Source organism: Podarcis melisellensis, assembly GCF_964234715.1.
Source record: "Podarcis melisellensis genome assembly, chromosome: 8".
In the NCBI taxonomy this organism is placed as follows: Eukaryota; Metazoa; Chordata; class Lepidosauria; order Squamata; family Lacertidae; genus Podarcis; species Podarcis melisellensis.
The window spans coordinates 14,766,079-14,791,237 of NC_138540.1; the positions used below are offsets into that span (position 1 = coordinate 14,766,079).

Genomic DNA, 25,159 nt, shown 5'->3' on the forward strand with positions numbered 1-25,159 from the left:
TTTACAACTTTTAATGGTTTTCCAACCCCCCCCCCCAAAGAGCCCAAATTTGTCAAGTCAATATTTTACTGTACCTCTCTACGCATTTACCTAGGAGTAAACCCCGTTGTACGCCGCAGGACTCGTTTCCGAGGAATTTCCCCTAGGGATCGGGGCTTCGCGAGGGGGCTTACTTAAGAGTAAGGGGACCGGTCCGGTTCCACCCTGGGATCCTTACTCAGAAGTAAAGTTCCATGGGTTTCAGTGGAGCTTACTCCTGAGTAAGCGTGCCTGGAGTCGGACAGATTTCCCCGCCCCAGCCTCTCACTTCTAAAGATACATTTTTTAAAAAAGATTTTTTTAAAAAAAGACTCCGAGTGTGAACGATTATAAATTAGCTGCAAATATCATCCTTTATCCACTCTGCTCTGATTTATGGTTGTAAAGTGGGATCAAATGAGGAACTGACAGATTTCGCTTTTCTCTCAGTAAACGCTTCCTATTTTGAGCTGCCTGTCGGAGATGACGGGACCCATCGCCCAGAGGCTCATCTCATGATAAATAACCATGAATGAGGGGGGGGGGGGGGAGAGTAGCCGGAGGGCCCCGATCCGGGACACGTCTCCCGAGAGAAAGCCCGTCCGAAAATCCTTCCTCAACGACCATAGCTAAGAGCCACGATACCGCGCAACTTTTTCTTTTTTCTTATACGGAAGTAAGCCCAGTTGTGAGACATAACGGGCAAACTGAACCGTGCCTGCTCAGATCCCGTGGGGCTTTTTTTAGTCCCCAAGTAAGCGAGGCTAGGGTGGCAGCTTCAGGGAAATAGTTAAGCTGCCATCTAGCTCCGTATTGTTTACACTGGCAGGCAGCAGCCATGGGAATCAGGTAGGGTTTTCTCGCAGCAGCCCTACCTGGAAACCCGGAAACTTCTGCACACGTACAAGATGTTTTCCCTTCGCTTTCGGGGTGCGTGTCCAGAGAAGGGCCCCCCAAAAAGAGGCAGGGGAGAAGAGGTGAAGGCAACCCCCCACCCCGCGCGTGCACGCGTGCCCGAGGTAGCCACCCCGGGGACTCCCATTCACTCACCCTGGGTTTGCTTCCACCGATGGCTCCTGGGCGGATGGAGCCGGTCTCCTGGTACCTGCAGAGAATTTTGGAGACGCAGCCGTGGGAGACGCGGAGCTGGCGGGAGATGACGCAGGGCCGGATCCCGTGGTGGGCCATTTCCACGATCTTGTGGCGGATGTGATTGGGGAGGGGTCTCCCGTTGATGAAGACGCCGCCCAGCTGGTTGACCCGGCCTTGGCCCAGCGGGGTAGAGACTGCGAGGTAAAGGAGAAGAGAGGGAGAGGGAGAGAGAAGGCAAAGGTGACTTTGACCTGCGAGTTCCCCCGGGGTAAAGCCCTTATCACATTTTAACCGAGGTAAGGCTGCCCTCCTTTACCTACCCCGCCTGAATTTAACCGGATTTCGGACCAGACCCGTATCGCGGAGTAAGTCCGACCGAACCCGTTTATTGGCTCACAGCGTAAGTGGATCTCGGGACCAGATCCACCGCAGTCTCCCCTCTGTGATGCGGAGCGGGCAACACCTACTTCTGTACTCACTTCGTTTTATCCACATATTCCCGGCAGTTATAGATAACTTGCTGGGTGTATAAGGAAGCACCTATATAATCTAGATCTCGCCTATTTGAATTTAGAGACAAACTTGTTATCTGGATCGGCAAATTTATCACTGTCATGAGATGGGGAAGAAAGTGAATCGGGTTTTTATTTAGTACAGGCTCACACAACACACGCGCACACCCTCCTTTATTGTCAATACAGTTACTCGGAAGTAAGGTCCCGATCCGATTCACAGCGGAGCTGGAGAAAACTAAAGAGGGCGAGGCCGTTTCTGACTGAACCCGGTTCAAGTCTAGTTCCGGACTCAAATCGTGGCTGATAAGTTTATTTTATTTTATTTTAAAAAGTGGGGCGCTGAAAGATAAAATTCACAACATTCTGGGTCCCGATCCTAACCATGTTTGTCCGGAAGTAAGTCTCTGCGATTTTTATTTACTGTATCGAACTGATATCTATGGGGAAGGGAATGAGCGGAGGATTTTACAGCAATTCGGATTACACCGAAGCGTCCATCACCGGCGCGTTTGGTCCAGATTTGGAGTACTCCAACGGAGGACCCACTCAGAGGCCTTATCCACAATCCACTTAACTAAAAACTTGGAGGAAAGGGACTATTTTTGGTGCTGTCCCCCCTTAATCTTAGGAAATTTCACCCCCCACAAAAAGTTCTATGGTCTTTATTGATGCGGATTCTGAATGAATAAAGCTCCCCTTGAACCCAGGTCCAGATAAGCAGGAATAAATTCTGGTTACAATGAAACGTTATGAAGGTGAGCCTTCCTTAAATATCTCTGTCCCGTGGTAACATCCCTCCTTTCCAAAATTTCTCGTTTTCAAAAGCCAGAGGGCTGTTTTATGTTCAAACGACACGCGGGCACGTGAAACACGCCTCTTTCTTTTTCCCAACCCCTCCTAAGAACCACACCAAAGTCAGGGCTTAGGGATCGCGGTGCCGATCAGAATATACTTTCCTGCTTCAGTTACGAGGTCTAAACCGAGTCGAGGCCCAAATGATCGGCACTCTGTGTATGCGTCAGAGACAGCTTACAAAGATAGGTTTGAGAACTTTCAGTGTAACTGGCAAGGCCGTGTGCTGGCGCGGGTTTTTCCTCACACTCCCCCCGAAAACATATTTAACTGCCAGCTACTGCCTTACACGCGCTTGCTTCAAGAATAAGCCGCACGGAACAAAGAGGAACCACTCCTCCTTAGGATCGCGCTGCGCGCCAAACACCCGCGCAACAGCATCCTAGGCGCCAGCTCCTCGGGAGTAAGGCCCGCTTTATTCAGCCAGGCGTGAGCTCCCTCGGGAGCAAGCATGCCCGAAGGACCCCTCAGAAAGGAAGCCTCATTGGGCTTTTGAGGGGCTTACTTTCGCGTAGACACGGCCCCCAAGACTCCTTTGGAGCCACTTTCTCCCTTTAATGTATCTGGCGGAGATCCGAGCCTCTCTCCCCCGGGAGTTTCACTGAACCCAGGAGGAGAGCGGCGCCCGGTTCCGTGGTTTTCTTCTCCCCGGGTTCATTTTAAATGCAGGACGTCGGGATCATTGAAAGGAATGGACAGCGTTACCTTCGGGCCATCCCTTTCAGTGGGTCTTCTCTGAGTAAGTTGGAGGCAAATACCAGGCGCTTTGTCGCTTTCCCACAGATCGGTCTGCGCCAAAACTTCTCAAAATTCCCCTCCCCTCCTCCTCCCCTTAACCCCAATATATATTTTATAAATGGTTCCCTGGGCGCCTCTCCAGCTGAGCGCGCAGACATCTGTTTGCGTTTCCCTCTCAGCTGCCTTGATCTCTATCTCTTGTAAGGTTGTCCTTTTTCTTCGTCTTTCTCGTTTGGCCTACACGTGCCCCCTGCAAATAACAACCACCAACGTCTTCTAACCCCGTCTCCCCAAACCACTACTTTTGATAAACTACAAAATGTCCTTTCTCCCTCATCCTTACCCAGCTTGGAGAACGGCGCCGTTATAGAAACCTCATCCCCCCCCCCTTTCTGTGATCTGTTAGGCTTGAAAACAGCCAAGGTTTTTGGGGGAAAGTGTGTTTGTGTTACGTATTTCTGTTCAAACATATACTGTATGGAGACACACATATAAGGAATACCTGTTCATCTTTACATAAATCAATTTATATGCATATATAGAATGAGTTCATTTCAGTATATATAAATCAGGGATTATCAGTATTTAGTGATTAACCAAATCATAAATGGGATCCAGAGTAAGCTGGATTTTTATATGATGCTTTTATACACATATACAGATAGTTCTCGCATAAAATAAAAGTCTATTTTATACATGTGCACGCTTCCTTATATCTTTTTAAAAAAGTATTCCTATAACCAAATTGCGTTATGAAAAGCGCCCACCTTCCCAAAGGCTCTTTCTTAGGACTCCAGCACTTAAATGAGACCCGGAGAAAACTTTCAAATATAAATATTGCTTTAAGTGGGTATTTAAAGTCACATATCCCCCAATTTTCTGGTAGTGGAAAAGTAGACATGAATTTTATTTTGAGGGGTGGTGTGAGAGAGAAAAGTATTCGGGTTTCTCCCCCTTCCCTTTTCTCCCTCCCTTTCTCTTTTTAATATTTCTTCTTCGCTTCGAGGATGTGGCTCCCCAACACATTTGGAAATTGGGGTGGGGGAGAGAAAAAAAGAGACTGGGATGGGGGGGTGTTATATGATGGTCTCTCTCTCCCACCCCCCTCTAACCCCCGACTTCCACTCTTCTTGGCGAAGAGAGGAAAGTGGATTCCGGTCCTCGCCTGGCGGTTTAATCAAGAATCACGCGCCGCTAATTCGGAGTCACTCGGCGCGCGCTGTCATTAGCCACAGCTCAGCCTCGAGTGGGCTCAGCCTGCCTCCGAGAGGCGCCTGGACCGGCCGCCCGCTCCGCCTCGTCATTATTCCCCATCACGTTGTGCAAATATTTTGGTAATCCCCCTGATCTCTTTTTCCCTTTCCAGCGCCGCTTCACTTCATTTGCTCGCAGAAAAGGAGGCCCTTCACTCCAAATCCCCGCGGCGTGTGGGTTTTTGCGCAGCCGGCGTGGGTCCCCTGCCTGCTCGCCCCCCCACCCACTGCCTGCTCGCCCACTTGAGCACGCTCTCGGCTGAGCGAGCTTTGCTTTAATAAATGCAGGGAAGGGGACCCGGAGTTTGTTTAATTCTGGTTTGGTCGCCAATCAGGGACCTGTGGTGGGGCGGGGGAGAGACTGAAGAAAATTGTGTGGGTTTTTTTTTTTAGGGGAGAGATGTCGGAAAGCCGCTTTCTAATTACTTCTCGCTCTCATTCAAATATAAAGAGAGAGAGGGGGGGTGGGAGGTTGTAGAGGAGAGAGAACGTGGGTGTAATTGACAAGAGAAAGTGACAAGTTCTTTCCGAACCTTTGGCGCGCCTAACGTTCCATCGCAGACGCGCCGGGTCGCTTTCACTCGCTTCTCGTTTTTAAACCGAAAAATATCATCGCCGGACTCTGGTTTTGGGGTAAGGGGCGGTGGAGGACGAACAGACATTTTCATGCAAACGGAAAGCGGGGGTAAAGGAAGGGAGCCAGCTGCGCAAAGTTCATTCAAAAGCCCCTTCCAAAACGGTCTGCGACGAGTCAATGGCAAACGAAACAACCCCACAATATATTATATATATAACGACCACAGTTTGGAAAATTGGTGTCTCGTTAGGATTTGGAGGGAAACTTAGGAATGCCAAACGGCAGCGAGAAACGCCTGACTCCTTCCATCACGCGCAGGCTGGCTCGCAGAGTGAAAAAGACCCGCTTTGTCCCAAACGCGCCTACCCTCGCAAGCAGGCGGTTGTAAGCGCCGTCTTTACTCAGGAGTAAGCCCGGGAAGAGGGCTTCCTCCCCAGTAAAAGGGGACTGGCTTTAGGGCGGTTTCCAAGCGCGCTTTAAAAACGAAACTTCCTTTCGAACAAACGCCTCCTTTTAAAAAATTAAGAACACGGGCTGAAAGTTTAAGAGAATAATGGCGAAAAGTTTAAAAATGAAACGAATCGGAAGGCCCCGCTAAGAAGCGAAGAAGGAAAACCAAACCCTAACATTTTTATTTTGTAATTAAATTCTTCTTTAAAAAAAACAAACAAACAAGTATCTAACCAGGGAAGGACAAACGAGCCGCCTGCTTACCTTCTAAAGGAAATCCGGTGCGGGGATAATTCTGTCCGGGTGCTGGGCGCATCATCCTTGGTACTGTCCCAGGGAGCGCAGCCATACTCCAGACGAGGCTGCTGGGATGAACGGGTGGGTGGGAGGGAAGGAGGAAAGGGGGGGCCGCTGGGATGGAAGGTTTCAAGTCGAGAAAGCCGGAGAAAAAAGGGGAGTCCAAATCTTTGCAAGAAAAAAAGTGTCTATATATATTTTTTTTACCAAAAAAATGGGGTGCGGGGAGAGAGAACGTGGAGAGAGACAGAAGGAGAGAGGACCCCTCCTCTGGTCTGTCCCCTCTTGGAAAACCTCAGCCACTCGCCTCCCCCAAAGCCCCCCCAGAGTTTTAAAAAAATGAAAGGGGGGGTTTGAAATTGACCAGCTGGAACTGAGCTTGCGTCCTTTAGGAATGCGCGATGAAGACTGTGGAGTGAAAGCGAGCAGAGGTTGAATTTCTTTAGAGGAGGATTGTAGAAGGTTTTCTCCCCCCCCCTCCTTTGCCTCCTTCTTCCTTCCTTCCCCTTTTCTTCCCTCACTCTTATTTTGCGTGCGTGTGTTGCTTCTTTTTGGGGGGGAGGAGGAGAAGAAGGGGGGTGTCTGATGACTGCTAGGATAGGAAGGGTTGGAAGTTGTGAAGACGGGTTGAACTTTGGCGCATCGGGGGAAATGCAAGAAAGGGAGACCGAAGCAACTCTGATAGGCTGCGGAGTGGGGATTTCCTCCCCCCTTTCTCCCTTCTAAAAAACCTCCTTTTTTTATTCATGAGCGCAGAGAAGGGAGATTTAACTCCGAGGCTTGGGAGCCAATCGCAAAGGGGCTGGTGTGTCCCCCGTTTCTCCCAGACGTATATCTACAGGATTTGTTTTTTTATAAGTGGGTGGTGGTGGTCTCCGTAGGAGAGAAAACGGAATCTTCCCCTATATATCTATATATATTCTTAAGTGCTAGCATTCCGATCATTTCTTTTTTTAAAAAACTTTCCTAAAGTTTACCTGGGGAGGCGGAAGAATGACGTCCCTTCGCTCCCCCCTCCAAGAAAACAAACAAACCACTATTTCGTCAAAAGCAGTTTTGCCACTTCCCAGGACAAATGAGGTTTTTTTGGGGGGGCGAGGAAAAGGGGAGAGAGAGGGGGGACCTCAGCATTCTCCCCTCAACTCCGTCGCCCTAACTCCTCCAGGGACCGCTTCTCTGCCCCCCAACTTATTAGAACAGAGGTTTCCACACACAAATAAGCCGTCACTTCCCCGCTAAAGGGAGTCTAGGAGGGACATCAATTCTGTCCTAAGCAGAAGGAAGGGATAACTGGGAACCCCCTTACCTTAACCCAAGCCTTAAACTTGGGGAGAGAGACCCGTCCACCTTGACTGCATCATATATGTATAATATATATTTGAGAGACAACGTCCCCACAATAGGTTTCAGAACAGCAGGAGCAGATACGATTCACACATCGGGACCCACAACTCTTCCAGTCAGTCAAGGAGGTCTTCCTGCCTTCACACCTAGCAGGTATTCCCGCCCCCCCCCGAAAATGACTTAAGGGCAGCTGTGAGTCGAGGAAGGGACCCTCATTTACCGGTAGCATTAAGCAGCTGGAGGCTCGCTCCCCTCGGACCTCTGAGCAGGAGAGGGCTTGCTTCCGAGTAGACTTCGCAGCATCGCTTCTCTGGTAACTTGGAAGGCAATAGACTTTTGTGGAAAAGAACAAACATATCAGTACTGTACTGGGATTTACTTCAGAGTAACAGCATGGTTAGAAGCGAGTCAGTGGGTCGCTCAGCCCCTTTTAAGTCTCTTTCCCCACTCCATATAATTTCTTGACAGTTAGACACTCAGGTGTAAGGTCTACACTTCTTTCTCTCTCCTCCCCTCCCCACTTGGCGAATCGATTTTTGTCGGCTGCTGGTTTCATGGGGTCTTGGAACGCGAATATCGCAGCCAGGCAGCCCGGATCCTAGCCACGTGGATCTGGCATTAAGGCCCCACTCGTGTTACCTGAAAGCGCTTAAGATCGTTCAAGAGGCGCAACCCGATCCTATAATTCATATATACTCCGGGGAGGGGCATGTTTCAGTGAATCTGGTGTGTGTGGTTCGTCTCCTGCGCAACCTACCCAACGAACAACCGCCCGGGAGCAGCCAGATTCCATGCACGTTTACTCGGAAGCAAGCTCTGTTGAGCTCGATGGGAACGTTTTCCCGGGAAGCGGCGCCTAAGGATAGCAGCCCTTTCGTCCGCAAGTTCTCTCGGAGTAAGTCCTAGTGGGTTTCACGGCACCTAGGATTGCAGCCCACCATCCTATACACGTCTCAATCGGAAGCACCACCGACTTCAGCGGGGCTTATTCCCCCTTCCGACAACCGAGAAGCATTTTCTGAAATGGAAAAACAACAACCCTTCTCCGTCTCTCACCCAGAACTAGTTAAGGCTGCGTGTTCCAGCTTTTTCTTAATAATTATCATTATTAACCCATACCCCTTTCCCAACCGAAGCACAATAGCTAGATCTTTGACATTAATACCAATAGGAATAAGAACATGTGAATCATCTTTTTCTAGTCGATATGGTTTGTTTGGGTCAATTTAGCCCAGGCTACGACGTCCCTCCTCTCCTAAACAGCGATCATAATTCTCTGAAACCCAGGACAGTGGCAGGGGCGGAGAAGGAGGAGTGAAGGCAGCTGGTCTCCCCCCTTCCTCTGAAGCTTTAAGGAGGATGACTCCATCCCTCCTTCCCAGCGGGCACCGACGCCAAAGCTCCGAAGTGTCCTTTGTTCCCCCCTTCTCTCTCTCTCTCTCTCTCTCTCTCTCTCTCTCTCTCTCTCTCTCTCTCTCTCTCTCTCTCTCTCTCTCTCTCTCTCCGCTCTTTCTTAACCCCCCCCCCAAATCGAAAAAAAAAAAACTTTTGCAAACTACACTAAATGGAAGCCAAACACCTTTCCTTTTCCTTTAGCTCGTTGAACCAGCTGGTCTGAAATTATATATCCACACACACACACATTTTCAAGCAAATGAGCAATCAAGCGCAACTTCTTGCGTTAAACCTTTATCCTGATTTTATATCTGACCAGCGCCTTGGGCTACTTACTCGTTAGACAGACTTGCCCTCTCTTTAACTGACTGTGCCGATTGATGGGAACCGGAGCTCTTCCCCGAACTGAAAATATTTTCAGAATCTTCCTGGGAAGAAGCGAGAGATTCCTTTTCCACCACCGCCAAGTGATAGGGGGGAGATGAGAAGTTGCATAAACAGGTATATTTCTTTTTGAAAGTGTGTGTGCGCGCGCGCGCGCAATATATATAGAGAGATATATAAATGTATACCATCCATAACTGATCCGCTTCCCTCTCCTTTGACACTTAAAACAGTAGCTACATTATTATTATTATTCTAAATACACCCCGCCACTCCTCTCGACAGCAAAGGTATGCATGCACAGCCCGCTGTTTCCTCCCAGTAGACAATTCCGCGGGAATAGGAGTGGCCTGGGGCCTCGTGGCTCCTACGGAGAGGGAAACCACTGTGGTGTACTGTGAAGGGGGAAAAAGACCCCTGTTTATATACCCCCGTCCCAATTCTCTTGCACATCCGTGGGATGAAGAAACTGATGGTTTTCTCTGCGCTTCACCAATGCAACATCACAGTGGTATTTATTCGTTGGTGTAAGAGGGACGCTCAGCTCAGCGCTATATCAACGCAAAGGATCCCCAATTTAATCATAAATCGCGATATTCCGCAGACCTAAAGGGGAATGCAGTTTCGATTACCTTTCTCATCCTCTCTCTCGAAAGCTCAACGAGACATTAAATTTCACAACCCCCCCCAACCCCCTGAAGGATTTAAAAGAAGAAATCGCTAGAGATAAGAGCGATAATAATAAGATAGATTCATAGAGTCATCTAGTCCAACCCAAGGCCATGCAGAATTCTCAACCACAGTGATACCTCGGGTTACATACGCTTCAGGTTACAGATGCTTCAGGTTACAGACTCTGCTAACCCAGAAATAGTACCTCGGGTTAAGAACTTTGCTTCAGGATGAGAACAGAAATCGTGCTCCGGCAGCGCGGCGGCCGCAGGAGGCCCCATTAGCTAAAGTGGTGCTTCAGGTTAAGAACAGTTTCAGGTTAAGAACGGACCTCCGGAACGAATTAAGTACTCAACCCGAGGTACCACTGTATATCATACATGACAGATGGCCGTTCAACATCTGCTTAAAAACCTCCATGGGAGGAGAACCCAGCACCTCCCTAGGGAGTCCGCTCCGCTGTCGAACGACTTGTTCCGTCAGAAAGTTATTCCTGATGTTTAGTCGGAATTTCCTTTCTTGTAACTTGAAGCCGTGGGTTCGAGTCCTACCCTCCGAAGCTGGAGGAAAACAAGCTTGCTCCATCTTCCACGTGACAGCCCTTGAGATATTTGAAGATGGCTACTATCTGGCGATAAGGAAGGCAACGGGCAGACAGGTGTTTTGCGTAGGCATCAAAGGCGTGTAAACGCTGAATATCGATCTCGATAGAGAATGAATGAATGAATGAATGAATGAATAAATAAATAAATAAATACAAAATATTCTGATCTCGCGCGGACTCAGTGGTGGGGCTCGATCCAGGAAAAAAAATCAATAAAAAAAGAAAAAAAAAATTCAGCTGGTAGGATTGGAACACAGCGTTCACTTTCGCGTTGCAAGAAAGGGGGTTAGATTTGAAAGAAAGGGGGTTAGATTTGACTGGGAGGTGAAGTTGAACTCAAGTGCAAAGACCGCGCAGCTTTATAGAGGCCATCCCGGAACAAGGAGCTTGCGCGGGAAAACCCGGAATTCCTGGAGAGCAGCGACTCTATCGGGACTGAACGAGACTGTTTTGTGGCTCATCAAAGTGTGGATTGACTTACTAATGACAGGAGGACTGTGCTATCAACACCCGTTTTGTTTTTTTACTTGTGACCGAAGCTATCACCCTCTGTAGATTCCTGCCTTTCGTTTCCTTCTGACCTCGCTGGTCAACCACATGCAGTATATTCCTCTAATTCAGGATATAACACTTATTCCCAGGGACGCGCTGGCATTCCACAAAAGCTTATGCCAAGATAACATTAAGTCTTTGAGGTGCCACAAGACTCCTGGTTGTTTTTAAGGCCTTCCGAAGAGCTGGACCAGACCTGTGTGGTTCAGATCTAGTTCAACATCCTGTTCAGGCACGGGATAACTTTTGACTGACTAACTATCCCTGGCTGAAGGTCCCATTTGGATCCCAGACCACGCACATTTCATGGGGAGTAAATCGCAGCAGCTTTTCACTGAAACTGTACTGAAACAGTTGCTTTCTGAGCGACATGCAAAAAGTCATGGAGAGTTTTGCATAACGATTCCATCGCAGCGTTACTAAGCAGGCTAGCAAAACCATGATGATCATTTTTGTTTACTTATTGCTGCAATTCTATCCCTTCTTTTTCTCCAAGAAGGCACACATGCTTCTCTTTCTCCCTCTTTCATGCCTTCCGTCCTCTTTTAGTTCACAACAACCCTATGAGGTAGGCTCGGCTGAGAGAAGCAGAGATTTGTGCCAAAGTCACCTCGAATGAGCTTCTTGGGCAAGTGGGAAATTTGAACCATGGTAGTAATAATACTCCTCTCCAGATGTTTACTTTGGGAGTCTGGCTATTAAATAAGGAGAAGAGAGGACTGAGCTTTAGGCTGATGAAGGCGCAGGTGAACCCAGTCCTCTGTCTTCTCCAATAGAGAGAAAGGACCGGACCCCTCGCCTCGACAGCAATGCCTAGTGGGAAGAGTTGATCATCGCGGCTGCCACCCCTTTGGAGAGGTGGGGCTGCCTTCTCCTGCGATGACAGGTTAACGACTCCTTTATCGACTCCCCTTCCCATTCTATATAAGGAAATCGGAGAACATTAATTTTTTTTTTGGGGGGGGGGGTAGAATAAGCAATTTAGAAAACACCACGCTGAAGGAAACTCTGTGGCAAATTGGGGAGGGGGAGAGAGGAGAGAGAAAAAGAATAGCCACGCGTGTGCCCAGGGTCTCCTGGTGGCAAACAAATTTCATTTTATACATATTTTCCCCTCCCCAACAATTAAGAAGCCTGGGGCGTGTGTGAAACGGCGATTTCACAGCTGAAGCTGGCCAGAGGAGAGGGCTATGGGAGATTTGGAAGACGGGGCGAGAACCAAAGAAGGGGAAAGAGGTTTTTTCTTTTAAGAAAATAAACATTTCCCCCCTTTTTCTGGCTTTAGTTATTATAGGTTTTTGCGCTACAAACAAACAAACAACATCGTTTGGTGAACCGCCTGGCGCTCCTGAGAGGCGGCTTAAAGGAAACAGAGACCCAGGCGGGAACTTTGCAGCCCTGAGCGCGTTTTTAACCCAGAAGCCTTTCTCTCCGCAGTGAGAGCCAGTGTGGCATAGTGGTTAGAGTGTCGGACTAGGGTTTGGGAAAGATCAGGGTTCAAATCCCTCCCACTTAAACCATGACTGCTTCTCATTCTAACGTACCTCACAGGGTTGTTGTGGAGATTAAAGGAAGAGGAGGAGGAGGAGCACGTACTTTGAACTCTTTGGAGAAAAAAATAGGATGTAAAGAAATGAAATGAAATAATGAATGAATGGGGGTTTCCCCTAGGGATCGGTGACGCAGGGGATCGGGGCCGCAGGAACACCTGACCTTCCTTTGAGGAGGAAATGGGAAGGAAAACGGAATATGGAGAGAGAAAACCATCTAGACTGCTCCCAGCTCCTTGGAAGAAAGGTGATATATGAATGAAGTTAATTGTTTTAAAGTGATATTAATATTGTCATTTTAAACTGCTGTTAACTGGCCCTGGGACGTTACAGCGAAAGGGCTGTGTGTGTCCAGCTTAAGAAATCTAACAAATGACACTCCGATAGCAGGACCATTGGATAATGGGAATTGTAGTCCAAGACCCAAGTTTGGGAAACCCTGCACTGGGCACTAGGAAAGCAACATCGATGGGGTTCTATGGAATGTTTGTCCTATAAAGAGTAAAGCCACAAGAATGACGCTAATTTATTACTATCATCAGTATTCATTGCATTTATATATCGCGTTTTTCTTTCAAGGAGCTCAAGGCAACTCACCTGGTTCTCCACCTCCTCATTTAATCCACACAACAACCCTGTGAGGTAGATTAGGCAGTGACTGACCCAAGATGAGCCTCAATGGACAAGTGGGGGGGGGAGGATTTGAACCAGTCTCCCAGGTCCTAGTACAATACTCTAAACCTACACCACACTGGCTATCTTAGTTGTGATCACCACACTGGCTATCTTAGTTGTGATAATTAAGGATAAGGGATCTACTCTGAATAAATTCCCTTTGGGGGGGAATTTTCTGTCGCCACCCCCATTCGAAAGAAAGCTCCATTGAGTTGACTAGTACTTACTCACAGGAAAATGCGCTGTGTAGGATAGTCACCAGGTCAATGCCATTCTGCTTGAACTCAGGTGGTTTAAAAAATCCTTAAAATTCCATATTCTATATGCCCTGACCCCAGCAAATTTTTCTCTGGGGTGTACCAAGGAATAGATTTTAGTACAGCAAGCTTCGGTGAAAGGCAGCCCTCCACTTGACAACTGAGTTACAGTATCTCTCAAATGTGTTAATTGCCAATGGATACCAGCAAAACAGGGTTACGAAGCTAATCCAAAAAGAAACACCCCCCAAAAACCAAGACACAGAAGAAAACAATGGCATGGCCCTCCTTCCTTATATCAAGGGCACTACAGATAAAATTAGCAAAATCCTCCATAAACACAATATCAAAACAGCCTTTTGCACCAACCAAAAAATAGCCAATATCCTCAGAAACCCCAAGGATAAAATCCAGTTGGAAAACCAAGGGGTCTATGAAATACCCTGCAAAGTCTGCCCAGCCACGTACATTGGACAAACAAACAGACGAATAAATGCACGTATCGCAGAACACAAGAATGCCGTCAAAAAAGAAGAAAAAACTTCCTCTCTTTTCCAACACATGAAAGAAACAGGACACGAAATTAATTTTGCAGATTCCAAATTGCTCTTTAACATGGAACATCACCACAAGAGAATAATCATGGAAGCCATCGAGATAGAGAAACACCCTCACAACATGAACAAGCGTGACGACACATCCCGCTTGCCAGACATCTGGAAATTAGCCCTCCCCACAAAAACTGACACCAGATCCAGAGGCACACAGAACGCCATCACCAATCAACCACACCAGACCCAAACCCAGACCCTCTCCACAGATAAATTACAGACACCATCCAGTAGCCAAACCATGGTGGCACCTCCGGATGCTGCACCCCCCTGCAATCCCTACACAGATCTGGCTGACACAGGCCACAAAACCACAGCTCGCCCCTATACACGAAGCCAAGCCAGAGCACAACTAAGTGCAGTACAGCCATCTTCTCAGAAAAACTCTTCACAAAGTTCAAGAGGTCAAGACACAAAGACTTTAGCAACTAATCCACACCTAATGACCCACCTAAGTGGTACTCAGGATATCACTCAAGAAATCACTCAAGATATCCCTCAAGTAATTAAGGAACAAAAGAAGAAAAGGCACACTAGCCTGGGAACTTCCTCTCTGCCCAGAACATTGGAGGCTATACACCACACCCCCTCAACAGTATTTATAGGAACTCAAACACTGAGATCCTGCTCTGTTCCAGTAACAAGAAGCCGAAAGCACCAGCCTGAAGATGACGAGTGAGACCTCGTCGAAACGTCGCCTAGACACCCCAACTTTTACACGGGAAGACACCCGAGGACACCAAAACCTGCATTCCTGTACCCGTGAAAATCTACGAAAGCATATATATATATATATATATATATATATATATATATATATATATGCTTTCGTAGATAGCATATATCTACGATAGCATATAGCTACGAAGTAGATAGCATATAGCTACGAAGCATATATATATATATATATATATATATATATATATATATATATGCTTCGTAGATATATATATATATATATATATATATATATATATATGACAAGAACGGCAAGAAATTGAGCTCAATAGGTGTAAGCTCTATTGAATTGAAGGGAGATTTATGTCTAGGTGAAATTTGCACGGGATTAGACTGCCACTGATTGCAATCCTATTCACACTTACTGCGGGTAAGGGAGTGGAACTTACTTCTGGGTCAGCCTACATCGGATTGGGCTGGGATCCTGTCCACACTTACTCGAGAGTAATCCCTGTTGCATTCAATGGAACTTTAATTCTGGTTAAATATGCATCGGAGGGTGGTTTTATAAATAGTAAGCTCCATTGCACATTTATTTGAGTGGGAATTACTTCCGAGTAAACCTGCACCGGAGTGAGTGGTACATTTCGCTCCTCCATTTCCTGTTTTCTCTGGCTTCCTCAGTCAGATTCTCTTCTTTCCATCACTGTCTCTCTGCTTTCTTAATCCTTATGGCATGTTTCTGAGTGATAAAGATAGCTGATCGGTCCTCTTTAAATAAACTTTACTGCTAGGAGATTTTTATTTTTATTTTAAGTGGAGGGGAGCACCAGGCATATTAAGACATTTGGGTAGTCAGTCTCCATAACCTCTCTCCTACACTTTCTCTATTTTCCTCCCCAAATCAAACTGCCTCATATGTGGTTTGAATTATCATGTTCCCATAGAATAGACAATCTAGAACCGTAGAATTGCAGAGTTGAGGGTCATCTAGTCCAGCCTTGAGAGTCATCTAGTCCAACCCCTTGAAATACAGGCATCTCAACTATAGCATACATGTCAGATGACAACCCAACCTCTACTTAAAAACCTCCAAGGAAGGAGAATCCATGGCCTTCCAAGGGAATCTCTCCCACTGTTGAACAGCTCTTACTGTTTAGTTGGAATCTCCTTGTAACTTGAAGCCATTGCTTCTGGTCCTACTCTCCAGAGCAGGAGAAAACAAGCTTGCTTCATCCTCCATGTGACAGCCCTTTAGATAGTTGAAGATGGCTATCATATCTCCTCTCTGTTTTCTCTTCTCTGGCCGAGACTCTGATTCTCTCAACTGTTCCTCATCAGGCTTGGTTTCCAGACCCTTGATCATCTTGGTTGGACTGCTCAGCACATGTTCTAGCTTGTCAATATCCTTCTTCAACTGTGGTGCCCCAAAATTGGACGCAGAATTCCAGGTGAGGGACTTCCCTTGATCTGGGCATTAGATTTCTGTTGATGCAGCCTAGCATAGTGTTAGCTTTCTTTGCTGATGCATCACAGTGTCGACTCATGTCCAGCTTGTTGACTAGATTCCTTCACCGTCTTATATTTGTGCAGCCTAAATGATGTTTCATTTTCCAGGGACCTGGGATCCTGATCTGTGGAGTTCTAGAAAGACAAGCATGTTCAATTTTAACACAGAATGTGAAGCCAAAAGTAGACCTACTCAGAGTAGACTCACTGAAATCAATGGACATGGTTTGCTCAGGTCCATTGAATTTCAGTGGGTCTACCCCTAGTATGACTGAGTTGGGTACCACCCTATTTAATAGTTCTTGCAACATACTGGGAGAGACGCATATTTCTTAGCCAGGCCACGGAATTTAGATAATAGTTTGTCTTTTATGGATAAATGGCCTTTGGGTACCTAGGTATTTCCAATGAAAGAGGGAAATGCTTGGGTAGCATGTAAGTTGTACTCAGAGTAGACCCATTGACATTAATGGACCTGTTCACCATGCTGGTTATTTTACCCTGTTCTCTGACTGTTCTCTAAGCCAGGTGCTGGGAACCTTTATCCCTCCAGATGTTGCTGAACTACAACTCTGCTCATTTCTGGCCATTGGTTATGTTTGCTGGGGCTGTTGTAAGTTGTAGTTCTCCACAATTGCTTCGGGCCAATAGGTCACAGACTCTGTCAGATTCATTATCACCTCTTTCACTCACTAGAGCATCTATCAGTTAGCCTGGTGCTTCAGCAAATGACATTATTTCACCTGCTCTAGGGGGGAAAAAAGCCCCCAAACCAACCCCTCAGAGCAGTGCTCCTCTGACTTCTAAAATGACCATTAAAATTACTCAAAAAGTTATGATTTGTCATGGGAATCAGACCGAAGACTGGGGATGTATCACTTATGGGCAATAGAGCATCACACATGTCTGATCAGATCTACCGATACAAATGGCAGCGCCATTTTTAATGCTCCATGGCTAAAAGATGGAGGAGGTGGAAGAGTCGAACACACTGAATGTAGAGATCTAGCACATCTGGAAGAAATGCTTTTTACAAGGAGTTGCCCCCAGGCTCCCCATCTGTGGGAAAACCTGGAACCTGGACTTATAGTCTGAAGTGGTACATTCTGTCCTACCTCTTCGCAGTGGCCACCCAGATACCCATTATGCATAACAGCAATTCTTCCCATTTGTGATTCCCATCATGTCCAGCATCCTGTTCTCACAGTGGTAACCTAACCTGATCTCTGGCAAGCAGAATTCGAGCACAGGAACAACGCTCTCCTGAGGTTTCCAGCAAACTGGCATTTGGAAGCATTGCACGGACAGTCTGGTATAAGCTCACATCTACTATTGCCTCAAGGGACGCGGGTGGCGCTGTGGGTTAAACCACAGAGCCTAGGACTTGCCGATCAGAAGGTTGGCAGTTCGAATCACAGCGATGGGGGGGGTGAGCTCCCGTTGCTCAGTCCCTGCTCCTGCCCACCCAGCAGTTCGAAAGCATGTCAAACTGCAAGTAGATAAATAGGTACCACTCTGGTGGGAAGGTAAACGGTGTTTTCGTGCGCTGCTCTGGTTTGCCAGAAGCGGCTTAGTCATGCTGGCCACATGACCCGGAAGCTATACGCTGGCTCCCTCGGCCAATAAAGCGAGATGAGCGCCGCAACCCCAGAGTCGGTCACAACTGGACCTTATGGTCAGGGGTCCCTTTACCTTACTACTGCCTCAGCAACGTGTTGCAGAATACACCCCCAAAAGCAATGCACCAACTCATTCCCAGTTCGCCTGTCTGCTGCAGGAGATGACGGGTGTAGCTGTAGCAAGCCCATGGGACTCTCAATTGCAGCACCAAATCCCGAGCGCAGCCGTAATAGGATGTAAGCTTGTCCCTTGTGCAATTACCTTATCAGAGCATAACATCTCTGGAATGAGCAAAGCATTGTTTTCATTAAAGGCGTTCAAAACAAAACAGACCACTGTAAGAAGATGCCCCTTGAATCTCTTATGGGCTTTGAACTTCTAAGGGGCTTTGGGCACAGCCAAGACAGATGGGGACAACTGCCCCCACCTCCAAGGATCTGGGTAGCAGCTCCCCATCAAAAGCCAATTAGACGCAAGGAACGGCCTCCTCCTCAAGTCAGGCAGATATCACCTTTGCAGCCTTGTTTCCACATATTGATTTTTTTTATCAGGATCTAAGAGGGAAACTGGTACATGGGTGGCGCTGTGGGTTAAACTACAGAGCCTAGGGCTTGCCAATCAGAAGGTTGGCTGTTCAAATCCTTGCGACGGGGTGAGCTCCCGTTGCTTGTTCCCTGCTCCTGCCAACCTAGCAGTTCGAAATCATGTCAAGTGCAAGTAGATAAATAGGTAAGCAAGATGAGCACTGCAAACCCAGAATCAGTCACGACTGGACCTAATGGTCCGGGGTCCCTTTACCTTTAAGAGGGAAACGACATTCATTTATTATTTTATTTATCAAATTTATATACTGCCCTTAATCTGAAGATCTCAGGGCAGTTCACAAGATAAAAACACAGGATTAAAGCACAAAATAGTTGAAACGAAAACAAACGAATGACCCAAAGGGTCAATTAGCTCAATACCCTGAATGGAATCATAGCTAAAATATTTCTGACAGGTGGGATCCAATGCAAGAAAGCCCACCACGTTCTGAAGAAGTCCATTGCACTGTTCCTAAAGCTCTTACATTCAGGGAACTGAGATTGTGTGTGTGTGTGTGTGTGTGTGTGTGTGTATAACCTCTTTCCCACCCCCCAGCTCAGTACACCTGGGCCTCCCGTGTTGAAAAGGTGTGCAAGAATTGAATGGGAGCCTGCTTGCCTATTTGTCTAGGTGAATTAAAAACACAATCCCACTTCCCCAGAGGGATCTCTCGGTCTACATTTATGCATTTCATAGTCTTAACTTGTAAAATAGGACCCTTTTATGGTTACATAATAACTTCTCTCTCTCCCCATTTGAATATCAAGGCTTCCTGTCCTCTTTCGGATTCTGGTCTCCTACCTGAACTCAATTCTTCAATATGTATTTTTTTGTTGGCCATTAATTCCTTCATCACGAAAATGAAATTCGTTTAATTCTCTATTGGGGTGGCTGAAAGAGATAAAAGCATGATGGCAAAGGAAATTCTCTCCCCCCCATACTTCTCTCTTGTAGCCCCCTGCCTTTCCCTCATTCATAACAAGGTTTTGCTCACCTGGGTCTTAAAAAGACACCCTACTCCAAGGAAATGTCTTGCTTTTATTGTATTTTTTAAATCATCATCTTCACATCTTCCAAACCATTACAAATAAACAAACAATGTGTGTGTCTGTGTGATCGGAATGGGATAAAGAACATGAAAACACTGGTATTCCAGTGGGATGGGATGAAATCAGAAGCTTAGCCCATCCCATCTCCAGATCTTTGGGATCAGGAAAGGTATCTCCAGGTAGGTCTGAAACTCTTGCCAGTCAACACTGGATAATATTTGAGCTGGGTGGAACAAGACCCATGCATTGGTAAGGTCCATGCATGGTCCATGCATTGATAACCTTAAGACTTGCATTGCCAGCCATTTTTGGACTACAGTTCCCATCATCCCCGACCACTGGTCCTGATAGCAAGGGATGATGGGAGTTGTTGTCCAAAAACAGTTGGAGACCCAAGTTTGGGAAACCCTGGTCTACACTGACCAGTAGTGGCTCTCCAAGGTTTCAGGCACGAGGTCTCTCCTAGCCCTATGTGGTGATGCCATTGAAGATTGAATTTGGGACCTTCTGCATTCAAAGGCTATGGCACCTTCCTACACACAGGAGCAGTTGACTGGGGACATGCTACCCCTCTGCTGAGTTGTGGTGCATGCCATTGGATCACAGTCGAACTCGTGTTGTTGTTTGTTGGGCAGAGAACAAAAAAACGACACATACAAAAAACCAACTGTGACTCATCTTGGGCGTGAGCCAGTCATCATAGCCAAGGTGCCACATGGAAGACTCTGGCCCTGTGGATATTTCTCCCATCACAACACAATTTAACTCTCATGGCCGCCAACCAGACCAAATCATATTATAACTGCATTAAGGGCAGCCTAAGCCTCTGCTTATTAGAAAGCGATTCCAGAGGAACATGATCAGAAAGAGAGAGAGAGCAGTTTTCAATTCATATTATGCTTGCTGGCATGGAGGCAGCATTACTGATGTTACAGGGGCTTCCAAAAGGTACTTTTAAAAGAAAATGTGCGAGGCAGGGATTTGCCCCCCTTCCCAACGGAGCTTAGGCCTTGTTACCCGCTCTGCCCCTAATACTGACCTTGGGCCCATAAGCTGGTGCTTGCTTTGCTTGCAGCACCTCAGGCCTGGGGTGTTTGTGTGAAATGAGCCTTCTCCCTAGTCTCTGTACATAGAGAACCACTGCCCACTGGAGTGGTCAAGACAAGTCCATATGGGATATGGTGCCAAATGGATGTCGACAATGGTTTGGGCAATGTGGAAACCGTGGTTTGTGCAATGTGGAAACCATGGTTTGTGCAATGTGGAAACCATGGTTTGGGCAATGGAGCCTCCATGTTCAAAAGCAGCTGTACAGCTGACCACTAGGGGGCCAATGAGCTACTGCTGCCAGGCCCTGTTTACAGGCTTCCAAGGCATGCTGGGCTGCCCTCTGTTGGGAACAGGGAGTTGGACTGGATAGGCCTGCCTTTGTCTGGCCCTGCAGGGCTCCCCCCTCTAAACGTCCTCCTAATTTCATTTCATTTTGCACAGTTCACTGGGGCCCCTTTGCAACTGCTGCCAGCGACTGGCGGGTCAGCTCAATTGATCCTCTCCTCTTTTCTTTGGCACTCCCCGGGCAGCTTCTAATTGCCTCAAACAGAGGAGGTCAGAAGGTGGGTGGAAAAGAAAAAGGAAAAACACCACCCCAGTTTATGAGCTGGGATACTGAAGAAAGGATTTTTGATCTCCCCCCACCTGCCTTCCCAGTCTCCACCCGTCCTTGTTCCAAAGACCCAGGCGTCTCCACCTCTTCTTTTATCTAACTCCTCGGGAGATGGAAGCCAGATCGTTTTATGGAGAGTTGGGCTTTTGTGCCAAGGCAGGAGGGATGAGTCCTGTCGCAACCCCTCCATGAACCACTCTTCTGCCATTGACATTATCCCCCTGGGTCATATTTGGCCTTACTTACCTTACAGTTCCAGGGACGCGGGTGGCGCTGTGGGTTAAACCACTGAGCCTAGGACTTGCCGATCAGAAGGTTGGCGGTTTGAATCCCCGCGACGGGGTGAGCTCCCGTTGCTTGGTCGCTGCTCCTGCCAACCTAGCAGTTCGAAAGCACCTCAAAGTGCAAGTAGATAAATAGGTACCGCTCCGGCGGGAAGGTAAACGGCATTTCCGTGCGCTGCTCTGGTTTGCCAGAAGCGGCTTAGTCATGCTGGCCACATGACCCAGAAGCTGTACGCTGGCTCCCTCGGCCAATAAAGCGAGATGAGCGCCTCAACCCCAGAGTCGGTCCCGACTGGACCTAATGGTCAGGGGTCCCTTTACCTTTACCTTACAATTCCAGGGACACAGGTGGTGCTGTGGGTTAAACCACAGAGCCTAGGACTTGCGTGGTTCAAATCCCCGCGACGGGGTGAGCTCCCGTTGCTCAGTCCCTGCTCCTGCCAACCTAGCAGTTCGAAAGCACCTCAAAGTGCAAATAGATAAATAGGTACCGCTCTGGAGGGAAGGTAAACGGCATTTCCGTGCGCTGCTCTGGTTCACCAGAATCGACTTAGTCATGCTGGCCACATGACCCGGAAGCTGTATGCCAGCTCCCTCGGCCAATAAAGCGAGATGAGCGCCGCAACCCCAGAGTCGGCCACGACTGGACCTAATGGTCAAGGGGTCCCTTTACCTTTACCTTTTACCTTACAGTTCCAGGGTCAAGAAATGAAGGGGGTTGGTTTCCCTTCCCTCCTAAGGATGAAAACCCACCACTTGCCAACCTACAAATCTATGGCACAACCTCATTTGGAATACCGTGTCCGGTTCTGGTTGCCTCACCACAGAATGGATAGAGTTGGGGATCTCTCAGGAAAGGGAAGCCCAAACGGAAAAGTGGTAGATGGAGAGACCCCCCTATGAAGCAAGTTTGCAGCATTTGGGGCTTTCCAGTTTAGAGAGAAGGCGAGTAAGAAGCGACAGGATCTAAATTCATAAACTTGTGCACAGCATGGAGAAAGAAATGTGTCTCTTCTTTTCTCATAACGCTTGTGGACACCCAGTGACACTAGATGTTGGAAGATTCAGGAATGGATAAAGCAAAGGACTTTCATCAGAACCAAGTTAGACTGCGGAACTCACTCCCACAGGAGGCAGCGATGGATCCCAATTTGGACTGCTTCCAAAGAGGATAAGGTAAATTTTTGGAGAGAGCTATGATGCTTGTCCATATAACCCTACTTTGTAACAGTTGCCGCTTACCGCAGCTACTACTATGCCATAAGACCCACTGTCCTGTAATATCACATATGGTATGTACAGTTTTTTATGGTTTTATATTTATTTTTGCTGTAAAATGTGTGAGATCACGATATTGTATTTATTTGCATTACCTAGAGCTTTAACTACTGATGAAGCCCAGGACAGCGAAACAAGGCCAATATTCCGGAAATCCTTGTCTTAGACCCTGTGAAAGGATTCTGTGGAACTGTAACACCCTTTCATGTGGATGGCTTGGACTTTATGAACAGACAGGTGGAATAGACACCATTACACAGATGGACCTTATGCATGAACTGACTATAGAATGATCTGATCCACTGGGTCTTCTGCTTTGTTCGTTTGTTGAACTTTATGAGATACTTCTGCTGAAATTTACAATTTGATACTATGAATAGTACACCTTATTTATCTAAGAACACAGCCGGTTACGTCTCATGTCTTTACTGAGTATGCTTTACGTGACCATAGGTCTGTTTGTTGTTGTTTTGTTAGTTGGAGGCAGCAATGTTTGTGAATAGCAGTTGCTGGAAACTGCAGAAGGGGAAGGGCTCTTGAACTCAGGTCCTGCTGGCCACTTTGGACAAGGTGGGTCATTGGCCTGAACCAGCAGGCTCTTCCTATGTTCCTATATGTTCTCTCTTCCCTTCCCCTTTCATAGATTCATAGAATTATAGAGTTGGAAGGGACCCTGAGGAACATCTAGTCCAACCCCTTGCAGTGCAGGAACAGGCAGCTGTCCCATACAGGGACTGAACCTGCAACCTTGGCGTCATCAGCACCACGCTCCAAGCGACTAAACTATCCAGGCTGATCTGTTCCAAGGACATAAGGACACAAGAATAACCTGTTGGATTAGGCCAAAGGTATTGATTTGTAGAGCAGTCGCTGAACCATACTGGAGTCAGGAATAAATGTAAACCTTGCCATAGGAATTGTATTGCTGTGAAAGACCTACCTGACTATTTGTCGCAATTTGGCTGCACAGCAATCCATTCAATGTTATCAGTTGATGTTTACTCTTTAAATAAGGGATGGGGAGCAGCTTAGCTTACCAGAAGTTGTCTGCCTCCATCTTCCTTCCACCCCAGCCAGCATCAACAATGGCCAGGGGTGATGATGGGGGTCTCAGTCTCTGACAATCTCTTCCATCTGAAACTCTGCTGCTGCTGCTGCTGCTGCTGCTGCTGCTGCTGCTGCTAATAATAATAATAATAATAATAATAATAATAATAATAATAATAAAATTATTATTATTTATACCCCGCCCATCTGGCTGGGCTTCCCCAGCCACTCTGGGCGGCTCCCAACAGAATATTAAAAACATGATAAAACATCAAACAATAAAAACTTCCCTAAACAGGGCTGCCTTCAGATGTCTTCTAAAAGTTTTTTATTTCCTTGACATCTGATGGTAGGGTGCTCCACAGGGCGGGCGCCACTACCAAGAAGGCCCTCTGCCTGGCTCCTTGTAACTTTGCTTCTCGCAGTGAGGGTACCTCCAGAAGGCCCTTGGAGCTGGACCTCTGTGTCCGGGCAGAACGATGGGGGAGGAGACGCTCCTTCAGATATACTGGACCGAGGCCGTTTTGGGCTTTAAAGGTCAGCACCAACACTCTGAATTGTGCTTAGAAACATACTGGAAGCCAATGTAGGTCTTTCAGGACCAGGGTTATAAGGTCCTGGCGGCCACTCCCAGTCACCAGTCTAGTTGCCACATTGCTTGTCAGTGCCAACAATACTGAGCTTGATGGACCAGTGATCTGGCTTGGAAGAAGGCAGATTCCTGCCTGACTTTGTTTCACCCTCAGTAAGAGGAAGGGAAGTTAAAAGACGTGCAGAGAATGCCAAGCCGGTTGCCACCACCCTTATCATAATCCTTGGGCCAATTTCCCCCCTTATTCCACCCCACCCTCCTGGAGAGCACCTCTCCTATTCTCAGGAAGGTGCATCAATTTGTTTGAGCTGGGCTGGCAGGCTCTCTGGAGTTAACGGTTCCAGCGGACTTATCACTAAATGCAGCGGCCCTAAATGGCAAAGTGGAAATTGCTCTTAAAAAAAAAATGAAGTTGGCCAAGGAATTAAATTCTCTAAAGGCTAAAGAGAGAGAGAGAAATATCCTCATAGGGAACATGAGTTGAGTGATTGGAGGTGCCAACACAAAGTCAAATCCCAAAGTCTCTGGTGTTATAATATCCTATGGGGCTGGTTCAAAACCCTGCCTGGCTGATGGCAAATATAGGAAGATGAATTATACTAAGTAAGAACATTGGTTCAATCTCTTCTTCTTTGGTGATCACTTGTAGCTGAGTAAGATTGTCTTCCATAAACACAGTTTTAACAATGAGTCTGTAAGTGACTGTGGAGGCCAATTCTGGATCCACACATCATTCCACAGTGGGGACATTGGTTTCCGGGTGGGAGTTGATCACGGTGTGGATTTGCCAAGCATGCCTTCCTCCTAGTACGTTTCTCCCTTGCATTCTGAGTTCAAGTATCTTCAAAGCCCATGAGACCTTTGGTAAAGGCTGTTCTCCAATTGGAGCTCTTACAGGCAAGTGTTTCCCAATTGTTTGTGTTTTAAAATTTGCCTTGAGACAGTCTTTAAAACCCTTTAAAACCCTTTTGTTGACCACCAGGATTACACTTTCCATTTTTAAGTTGGGAATAGAGTA

General features: G+C 47.1%; 1 protein-coding gene across 5 annotated transcripts in view; it reads right to left on the reverse strand.

The window, feature by feature from the left end:
• PAX7 (paired box 7) overlaps positions 1–6,389 on the reverse strand; it is a 169,847-nt gene extending 163,458 nt beyond the window's left edge. For 2 of the 5 annotated variants that reach the window (XM_081923687.1, XM_081923684.1), the window contains exons 1-2: positions 5,760–6,386; positions 1,069–1,304 (exon numbers count right to left, since the gene is read on the reverse strand). In XM_081923687.1, coding sequence (XP_081779813.1) covers positions 1,069–1,304; positions 5,760–5,844 — 321 coding nt within the window. In that variant the 5' untranslated portion in view covers positions 5,845–6,386. Of the gene's footprint in view, positions 1–1,068; positions 1,305–5,759 lie in introns of all 5 variants that reach the window. The other 3 variants (XM_081923688.1, XM_081923685.1, XM_081923686.1) reach the window with 3 other exon arrangements.
• Positions 6,390–25,159: the final 18,770 nt, after the last annotated feature.